The sequence below is a fragment of the Mercurialis annua genome, linkage group LG2 (assembly GCF_937616625.2).
Source record: "Mercurialis annua linkage group LG2, ddMerAnnu1.2, whole genome shotgun sequence".
Lineage (NCBI taxonomy): Eukaryota > Viridiplantae > Streptophyta > Magnoliopsida > Malpighiales > Euphorbiaceae > Mercurialis > Mercurialis annua.
In genome coordinates this window covers 8201743-8212550 of record NC_065571.1, presented here as the reverse complement: position 1 = coordinate 8212550, position 10808 = coordinate 8201743, and the positions used below count along the sequence as shown (strand labels likewise).

Sequence of the window (10808 nt, the reverse complement as noted above, 5' to 3'; positions counted from 1 at the left end):
CGAAGTGTGGGAGCCTTTAACAGAGCTAAGTATCTTCTTCAGAGAATTAACTGCCACATCGCTGAAAAAGGCAGATCTTGAGAGATTGGATCTTGATATCCCGAAGATACTGTGCAAGTTGGAACGTATTTTTCCACCGAGTTTTTTTTAATTCGATGGAACATCTCCCCGTACACCTTCCATACGAAGCTATGATGGCAGGACCTGTTCAGTATCGTTGGATGTATCCGTTTGAAAGGTACTACATCTACAGTTCTATTTCATCGATCGAGTGGTTGGTACATGCATGAACTAATTATTTGATTATGCAGATACCTGAGAAAACTCAAAAATAAGGTCTCGAATAAAGGCAGAGTGGAAGGAAGCATCAGCAGCGGATATTTATTAGAGGAAACAGCGAAATTTGCATCTTTCTATTTCAAGGATGGTGATCCGATGCTACCATGTCGGATGCAAAGAAATGAAGTTTGCGAAATGGACGTTGATGATGATGTCGACAGATTATCCATTTTCAAACCGAAAGGGCGACCTATAGGTGCTTCTCGGAACAGATATCTGGATGATGCTGAATATAATGCTGCCCGAAGCTATATCCTTCTCAATTGCACTGAAATCGAACCTTTCAGAGAGTATGTTTTCATATCCACATTTAAGTTCAATATTGAAGAATTTTATACAATTTGTCTTAATTCGCTCGTATTCTTGTAAATAGAGTTTTTGAAGGCGAGTTGTATGAAATCAACCCCGAAATCACACAGACCGAAGTTGTAGTCAAGTTGGAGAGTGAATTCGCCTTTTGGTTCGAGCAATATGTAAGTATTTATGTTGTTTTATCGTCGTAGTTGTATATATTATCGTGTTGATCCGTATAAATAATTGTGCTACAGGTGAAAGACCAAACTGTCTGTACCAATCCCTATATTCTAAGTCTTGCAGAAGGACCGCTTAGATCGGTCAAAACATTCAAGGGGTATTGTGTGAACGGGTTTAAATTCAATACTGAAGAATATGGGGAGGATCGGGTTACAATGAATAGCGGAGTTTGTGTAAAAGGATCACTTTACGGCCCGGCTGAAAGCGACTTTTATGGAGTGTTGACTGACATTATCGAGTTAGAGTATCCAGCTCTACCGATAAAAAGGACGGTCTTATTTAAATGTAATTGGTTTGATCCTACGAAAAAAGTTGGTATGTTAGCCCATCCTCGGTATAACATAGTGGATGTTAATCACAGAAAGAGGTACAACAAATATGAACCCTTACCTTATCAAGTACATTACTTACCTTATCCTAGCAAAAGGCGAGACAAAAAAGACTGGTGGGCAGTATGCAAGATAAAAGCTCGCTCTGAGATAGACATGCCTGAAACAACTGTTCCAGCTTTCCAAGATGATAGTGAAGATCATCTGCTCGATGTCATAACAAATGAAGAACCGACAAATTTAGTTGATCCGAATGGCGAGGCGGACGAGGCTGCATTACACAACCCTCCATTAGTAGAGACGGAAGATGATTATCCACCATCTTCATCAGACGATGAAGACATTGGAGCGGCAGATAATATAGAAATTACATGATTCGTTTAAGTGTCATTTATGTAGAATTTTGACTTTTATTTACATTTGTTGATGTGGTAACTTTATTTTGTTAATAAATTATGTGTTATGGTTTTTATAATAGTTGTGTTTATTTTTTTCTTGTCGAATATTTTTTTGTAATCTTTTTTGCAGATATGAGAGGTTCAGGTGGTTCTTCTGCCGGCCGAGGCCGCGGTAGGGATACAGTTCAGGGACGCGGACGTGGACGCGGCGACCCAAAGCAGGATGCCCCTGAGGACTCGGATCCCGGGGCTGAGCAGCAGGTGCTAGCTGCTAGACCTGCGCCGCGGAGAGCGGCGAGACAGCCGCAACCACAGGGCCAGCCACCAGCGACGGACGAGACTGGGAGGGTTAGAGTTACACCAGATGCTGCAAGGTTTGATTGACAACTTTTTTTTTAAAAATAATTTTATTTAAAAAATGTGAAAACTAAGTGTTTTTGTAATGTGCAGAGAAAAATTACTGGATAGCAGGAACGACAGCGGGACAGCATCTAGGGCGATCTTGCCCATTTTCCGATCTAGATGGTTTGCTGAGGGTTCCTCGTGGAAGAAGATTACAGCAGAGCATAAGGGCTTCTACTTCGAGGAGTTCAAGGTTGTTAAATATTTAAAATTTTAAATATATGTTTAACTTTCTTTTTGATTTCTAATTATATTTATTTTTTAATGGTTTGCAGAAGGGTTTTTGCTGGGACCCGACCTACCCTGAAGATCTGATTAGAGGGGTCTTCTACCGACATGCGGGCAATCGGTATAAAGATACTCTCCACAACATGAAGCCGGATAAAAAAGAGGGCAGTGTTAGTGCTGATACTTGGGCGTCATGGAAGCGAGACTGGGATACTGCTGAGGCTAAGAAAAAGTCCGATATAGCACGAGCTAATCGGATGAGTGAGCCGTCCGGAGCTGGCACCGGACCTGTTCGACATACCGCAGGATCGCGATCGGCTACGAGGCATAAGACAGTTATGGTATGTTTTTAATATTAATAATCGTGTTAAATATTTTGTTTATCTATTAATTAATTTGTTCATTTCATATAATAGACTGAGAAGCTTGGTCGAGAGCCCACTTTGGCTGAGTTGCATGTACGGTTGCACCTGACCAAAGCAGATCGGACCGCTTTGTTGACAAGAGATCAAAGGATAAAAATGTAAGTTTATTTTAACCTTAAGTGACTGTTTAATATGACTTATATATAACTTTAATTATATAGACGTTGTTTATAGGATGTTTACGTGTTTGTTGTGGGTGTTGTGATTGCTGTTACTTATAGTTGAACAGAGTGTCTGTAGTTTTTGCAGGATGTCCCTGAAAAATGGGTGATGATCAAATTACAGACAAAATGCTGCCCAATTTTAGTTAGAAATGTAGGTTTAACTAATTTAAAAATTTGTATTTTTTAAATCTCAGGACCGTTTTCAGGCAGAGCTTGCTGCAGCAACACAGTCTCAGGCAGCTGGAGAAGGGAGTTCGTCGACTCCAGAGCCGATCGACGAGAACGAGCTGTTTTTGTCTCTCGAGGCAATCAAGAAGCAGCGAGTCTACGGTATTGGATCGGCTTCAACATCCTACATCGGCCAGAGCAGCGCTAGCCGATTGCGCCGCGGCGGATCATCCCAGCAGGGGAACGTTAGTACTGAGGACATAGAGCAGCGTATTGCTAGGGAGGTTGAGGAGCGGCTCGAGCAGCGGATTCGTACTGTGGAGGCGGGTTTCGAAGAGCGGGTCGAGCAGCGGATCCGTACTGTGGAGGCGGGTTTCGACGAGCGGATCCGTACTGAGCTTGCGCGGCTGATGACTACACTCCCACCCGAATTACGCCCGCAGTTCCCACCACCCCCACCCCCTCCTGCTGATGACACCACCAGGTTAGAGTAGGCTTGTGATACACTTGGACATATTTATGTTTTTTGTTCGTATACTTTAATATTAATGTTTTTGTATGCTTTTTGACGTTTATATATATATATTACGGATTTGGTTATATATATTTATTGTTTCTTATGTATGTGAATGGTATATTTAACAGGTCTAACGAATAACAGAAAAAATATGAAAATAAGCCGTAAAAAATAAAATTTTGCAAAAAATAGATAATTTAGCGACTACTTGTTTTAACTTTAGCGACGGATTTTCCGTCGCTAAATTAACATGACACAACTGTTTCTTGCAATTGGCGACGGAATTTTCCGTCGCCAATTGCAAGAAACAGCGACGGAATTACCGACAGACTTTCCGTCGCTAACTTGGCGACGGAAAGTCCGTCGGTAATTCCGTCGGAAAATTGGTCGGCTGGCCGACCAATTTACCGACCTTTTTCCTCCAACTTACCGACGGAATATTCGGTCGGTAAGTTGGCGACAGACAGTGTTTTGGGTCGCTATTACAATTAGCGACCCAAAATCTACCGACGGACGGAGTCCGTCGGTAATCCGTCGCTAATTACAATTAGCGACGGATCTCAGGTGTTTAGCGACGGATATTTCCGTCGCTAAACACCTGTTTTCTAGTAGTGAAATGATTTTTTTCTTTTAAAGAAAATTGAATATTTAATTGAGTATTGTAGGAGTGTGAAAATGATAATTTGGAATAATAATATTAACAAAACAGTAATTACGGGACGAAAGAGTATTTTATAATTACAATTACGGCAAATATTTCCACCACTCGTGAATTCTTTAATATTTAAAAACATGAAGTAATTTACACCAACTGTTACTGAATATTTTTGTTTTTTTAATATGTTCTTAAAATTTAATTCATATTCAAATCATCTAAAATTTTATACAATAATTTAAATGTTTTTGCCATTATTTCAGCGCCATTTTTTTAATTTTAATGATGTAATCTGCCATTTGAAATTCGACATAAACATCTAAAATTTTAAAATTTTCTACACGATGTTATGTGGTAATTTCAGGCGTTCCTGTAGAACTCTATTTGGCATGTCACGTCATAAAATTGATGAAAACGATGCAGGACTAACAACAAAAATAATTAAATTATTAAATAAATACTTAAAATAGTTGGAATACAAAATAAAATTGGTATAATACCTTAAAAAAACTCTGACCTTTTAATCCCTTTTCAATCCTACTCTGACGTTGAAAACTAGTCAATTTTACCCTATTTCGTATTTTCTCGTTTCAATTGTATCCCAATTTTTTAATTTTTGATAATTTTTTTAACTTAAAGGATGAAATCATGCAATTACCTAAGTTAAAAGATAAAATTAGATCCATTTTCATTTAAAAAGTACAAATATGTCCTTTATTTTTAAAAACTAAACTAAAAATCATAGTAAAATTAAAACTGCTTTAAATTTTTAATTAATTTAATTAAATTTTAATAAATTATAAACTTATACAATTAATATATGCTAGACATGGAGAACGGTTTTGAATTTTTTTCAAATGAAAATAGACGTTAATTTAATATTTTAGGGTATAATTGAAACACAAAAATGCAAAATAGGGTAAAATTAGTGATTTTTTAACGTTTGGATATTAAAAATGGACTAAAAAATTGGGGCTTTTAAAGCATAAGGCCAATAAAATTTAGAGACGGTTCGAAAAGAAAGACAATAGTTCATAGATGTTAATGTAAATTACCCTTAAACATCAATCACTAGAGTTATGATGATAAAAAGAAACATCGGTTATGAATTTTTAATTAGACAATCAAATTTTGTGGACCCAATTCTTAGACTAATGACTAAAGTATAATTAAGTTCACTCCTAATTAAATTTCTCAATTAAAAAAATCTATAAATAGAGAAGCCATGAGATACAATTGCTCATCGAACATTTAAGTAAACATAATTTTCTATTCTCCCAAAATTTCTAGTCACATTGCAAGCAAAATGAATAGCCCTAACATTTTCCTAGTTCTCGGTCTTACTTTTGCTGTGTTTCTTATCATCTCCTCCAAGATTTCAGCTCGTCCCGTTGCTGCGACAGTTCAAACTAGCCGTAAGTACAGAGAAACTTGCTTTAAACTAATTAATATAGGTGTAGTGGTAAAGTTTTATTGCTTAAAAATCACGAAATTTAACATGTTTTCTAATTTTAATACAAATTTTTCATTTTGGTAATTTAATATATGACTTATCATGGTTTTTGCAATTTGAATTACGGAATAATTTTCCGTCAAAAAAATGATGATATCGTCACTGGAATAGCACTCCACATTTTTTTGATGAAAAATTGTTTGTTGTTTTGAATTGCAAAAATTAAAAGTTGGTGTCCAATATTGTTAAAATTGAAAATTCGTGTTAAAATTGCAAAAAACACTGAAATTCACAATCTTTTAAACAATTAAGTCAAAAACAATGAAATCTTTGAATTTTTATAAATCTAACTAAAAAATTTATTTTTGTCAATTTTAGTTCAATTTAAAGCATTATGAATAATTTTAATCTAATTTCACTAGTTGTATGATTGTATCTTAACATATGTTTTTAATATTTTTAATGATGAATAAAAGTAATTTATATATTCAACTTTTTTGGTATTTTACTTTATTTTATAGTTTTACATATATAATTTTTAAAAATTAACTTTTTTTTTATACATCATGTCAATTATAATCAAGTCGATTATAAGATTTTTGGGTGTTGGGAAAAACTCTAATTACTTGAGCAGTTTTTAACTTGATTATAATTTTTTCTCTCATTAAGCAGGGGTCGATTTGGGCTCTTTCCCTTGGATGAATTGTTTTTCCTATAAAAAATCACATGCCAATTATATAACGTTTGGAGTTGAACTAGAATTTGTACCAATAAAATTATTTAATTTAAGGCTTAATAGCGTAAAAATTACGAACTTTAAAGTGTTTTGTAACTTTAATACGAATTTTTAATTTTGGCAAATTAAACATGAATTATCGTTTTTTTTTTATAGTTTTAGACACTTAGCAATTTTTGTCAGAAACATATTGATGTGTACACGAGAATAATCATTGTTCCGATCCACATCAATATTTTTCTTACAGAAAATTGCTCGGTGATTGCAAAAAAAAAATTGGTGTATTAATTTGTCACTTTCGAAGCACGTGCCGCTGGCGCTTTCTTTCATTTAAAAGAGATTCGCCTTCTTGCTTAAGTTCTAATATATAAAGAAGAGCCCTCTTAGGGCCTTTTTGTTTAAGAAAATTAAAAGTTCGTGTTAAATTTACAATACACGTTAAAGTTCGCGATTTTTTACGCTATTAGACCTAAATTTAAATGTTTGATTAAATTTGAAAAAAATCAAAAATGTAATTTTTTATTGATCAAGTTGTAGCCAAAAGTATGCATATTTATGAATGTTATTTCCCAGACTGGAGTGAAAAGATAGATTGGCTTCACGGAAAAGAGCAGGATGTAGAGCAAGGAAATGCATTCGAAAAAGGATACGAGAATGAGCACGGCAAGGGGAATGAGAAGGGGTATGGTGGTGAGCATGGGATTGAAAATGGTCGGAAGGGAGACGACGACAAACACGGAAAAGAACACAAATCCAAACACAACAATGATTCCGGAAAAGGATATGAAGGGGAGCACGGAAAAGAAAGTAAAAAAGGGTACGGATCCAAACATGGTAACAGCTCTGACAAAGGGCATAAAGGTGAGCATGAAAAAGAAAATGAAAAAGGGTACGGATCTGAACACGGTAAGGGCTCTAACAAAGAGCAAGAAGGTGAGCATGTAAAAGAATATGGAAAAGGGTATGTATCTGGACACGGTAAAGGCTCCGAAAAAGGGCACAAAGGCGAGCAAGGAAAAGAGAATGGATCTGAATACGGTAAGGGCTCTAGCAAAGGGCACGGAAGCGAGCACGGAAAAGAATATGAAAAAGGGTATGAATCCGAACACGGTAAGGGCTCCGACAAAGAGAACAAAGGCGAGCATGAAGAAGAAAATGGAAAAGGGCACAGATCTGAACACAGTAAGGGCTCTGACAAAGGGCAAAAAGGAGGTCATGGAAAAGAAAATGAAAAAGGGTATGAATCTGAGCACGGTAAGGGCTTCGACAAAGGACACGAAGGCGAGCATGGAAAAGGGTACGAATCCAAAAACGGTAAGGGCTCCGAAAAAGGGCACGAACGTGAGCATGGAAAAGGGTGCGAATCGGAACATGGTAAGGGCTCTAACAAAGGGCACGAAGGAGAGCATGGAAAAGGGTGCAAATCGGAACAAGGTAAGGGCTCTAACAAAGGGAACGAAGGCGAGCATGAAAAAGAATTTGGAAAAGGGTACAGATTCGAACACAGTAAGGGCTCCGACAAAGGGCACAAAGGAGGGCATGAAAAAGAATATGGAAAAGGTAATGAATCTGAACACAGTAAGGGCTCCGACAAAGGGAACGAAGGCGAGGATGGAAAAGGCTGCGAATCAGAACATGGTAAGGGCTCTGACAAAGGGCACGAAGGCGAGCATGGAAAAGGGTGCAAATCGGAACATGGTAAAGGCTCTGACAAAGGGAACGAAGGCGAGCATGGAAAAGGGTATGAATCGGAACATGATAAGGGCTCTGACAAAGGGCACGAAGGTGAGCATGGTAAAGGCTACAAAACTGAACATGGTAAGGGCTCTAATAAAGGGCATGGAGGCGAGAATGGAAAAGGTTACGGATCTGAACATGATAAGGGCTCTGACAAAGGGTACAAATACGAGACTGGAAAAGAATATGGAAAAGGGTATGGATCTGAACACAGTAAGGACTCCGATAAAGGGCACGAAGGCGAGCATGTAAAAGAATATGGAAAAGGGTATGGATTCGAACATGGTAAGGGCTCTAAAAAAGGGTATGAAGGAGAGCATGGAAAAGGGTACGAGTCCGAAAATAGTAAAGGTTACGGAGAAGGTTTAATAGAGCACGAAAACAAAAATGGAAAAAGGTACGGATCTGAACACGATAAGGGTTATGACAAAGGGCACAAAGGTGAGCACGGAAAAGAACAAGAAAAAGGGTATGGATCCGAATACAATAAGGGTTACGGGAAGGTATACGAGCACAAAAACTCTAATCAATATGAGAATCCAGGACATGTAACTATTGCTAATGAAAACTGAAGTTGGAAAACACTATTAACCCTTTTTTCTTAAGGGCCTTTCTCTCTTATTTAATCTCAAGCATAATTAAATACTATAAATAAACATGTCTATTTATAAAAGACATGTAGGAAAATTGTAGTTGGGTATCTTTTTAGCTCTCTTAATAGACACCTAATTTAAGCTTGTGTTTCTATTGTAATATGAATTAATGTATTTTCTATGAAATATTATGCTCTTCAATTTAAGTGCCTTTCCCTTTATATTTGTGTCGATACCTATTTTCGAACAGACAAAAAATTGGCAAAATGATAATTTTCAGAGACACCCATCCAGGTGACAAGCTAGTGATCCTCTTGATAGAATTCATGTGTACTAGATCGATTTATAACGGCAAACTTGAAGAACTGAATAATATTTGTCGCAAATAGCCCATAAAAAATCCAAAGGGATTGTGATAGAACTTTTAATAATTCGATTAATTATAATACTTTAGAAGTTATGGGCTAATTTGCAGGTTTGACAGATCAACTTACCCAAATCCAAATTTATTAGCCTTTGAAATCGTTTTTGACGCTTTTAGGGATCAAACCCTTTTGCCACATTTTGCTTGGCATATATTGATAATTTTGAAATTAACTTTTAATTAATTTAAAATAAGAGTTTTATTCTAACCTAGACTCTGACTATATCTGACCCTAACTCTAGACACCATAAATACCACCTTATGCATAGTAATTAAGAGGGTGGGAAATTGTTATCAAAATTAAATAATTAAATTATTTTTGATATTCAAACCTTAAATTTCTAGCCACCTCCACCAATTTCTAGCCACCATTCACACCCAACAATTAATCAAATCAAGCTTCTACGCTTTAAAATTTCAAAAATCTTCTGCACCGCGTTCTACACTGGATTCTGCTTCTGGATCACTAAAAAAAACTCCAGTACTTGTAACAACACTTCTAAGGACCCTAATAAATCCCTACACATATAAGTATTTTTATTTAAGCATATGAATTCAATTTCAGTCCATTAGGATATTTTTAATTTCACTTCTAAATCCATGTGTAGGATAATTTTAATTATTTTTATGTGTATATTAATTAATTATTAGTCCCGGAGGCTTAATTGTGTGTTTTTGGTTGTTTTTTGCATATTTTTGGTCGAAATATGAACCCAGACGGACCATGAATTTGTGGCGCCGCCTTCACATTGAATTGGCGCCACCGCCAATGTAATTGGAGCCATGTTCTTGCCTCCTCAGCAGTCCCATATATTTGATCATGATCTCAATTCCTGTTTATCTCAAATTTTCTTTTCACTTCTAGATCATGATCTCAAATTTTTTTCTTAAACAAATGAAAATCAATCCTGATAACCTAAAATGGAATGAGTGTACTACGCTACTGGCATGCGCTATTCGATTCTCAATTTATTAACAATATATAGCAGAGGTTTGAGAAAAAGTTGCAGAAAAAGAGCATTGATTACTCTGTTTAAGTTAGTTATGGTATTTAAAAAGAAAAAAAAAGTACATTCATATATAAACAGGGATAGTGTAGTCAAATTAACAAATATTACCCTTTTTCCCATTACTTTTAACTTTAAAAATAGCGTCATCCCCGAATTATCTAGTTATTTTTAATTTTTATTTACATCAAAATAAAGAGGATAGATGTACTTCTCTTTTATAAGGGAATCCAGTTGGAGTTGGCATAAATTATCTTTAATTTTAAACATGCATTCGGATAATTGATTCTGCAAGTCATTGTATTTTTTCAAAATTTTAAAATGGTCAACGAACTAATTTTTGTTCCAAAATGATTACTGAACTAATCGTTTCTAAACTTCTGACGGTTGCTAAATGAACTTCGGCGATTTTATTTTACGTGACTCGCCGGACACTGAGTCACGCCCACCCCTTTCGTCATGTCATCGTCCATATCATCTTCTTCTTCCCTAATTTTTACAACGTTTTCTAATAAACAAAAAAATCTAATAAACACCAACATATAATCCAAAAAATAAAATAATTTTTTTTTGTTAATTAATCGAACCCGGACTAAGTGTTCTTCGTCCGGGTTGAATCTAGACGAAAACCCAGATGAAACCTAAACGAAAAATATCCATCTGGGTTCAATCCTAGACAAAGTAAACACTTTGTATGGG

The 10808-nt window shown here is 36.0% G+C and overlaps 1 protein-coding gene and 1 long non-coding RNA gene across 2 annotated transcripts; both read left to right on the top strand.

The window, feature by feature from the left end:
- Positions 1-602: 602 nt before the first annotated feature.
- LOC126667409 (uncharacterized) lies at positions 603-1049 on the top strand. The gene is made up of 3 exons (XR_007638182.1): positions 603-629; positions 713-812; positions 888-1049. It is a non-coding gene; the product is annotated as an uncharacterized LOC126667409 (long non-coding RNA).
- Positions 1050-5419: 4370 nt separating this feature from the next.
- On the top strand, positions 5420-8690 carry LOC126669914 (spore wall protein 2-like). The gene is made up of 2 exons (XM_050363556.2): positions 5420-5574; positions 6922-8690. Exons 1-2 carry the CDS (start codon positions 5466-5468, stop codon positions 8655-8657), a joined length of 1845 nt encoding a protein of 614 aa, XP_050219513.1. The 5' UTR covers positions 5420-5465; the 3' UTR covers positions 8658-8690.
- Positions 8691-10808: the final 2118 nt, after the last annotated feature.

Coding starts and splice junctions, on each gene's coding strand:
- LOC126669914 (XM_050363556.2), top strand. CDS start 5,466: ATGAATAGCCCTAACATTTTCCTAGTTCTCGGTCTTACTTTTGCTGTG. Junction 5,575..6,921: donor TGCGACAGTTCAAACTAGCC/GTAAGTACAGAG, acceptor GTTATTTCCCAG/ACTGGAGTGAAAAGATAGAT.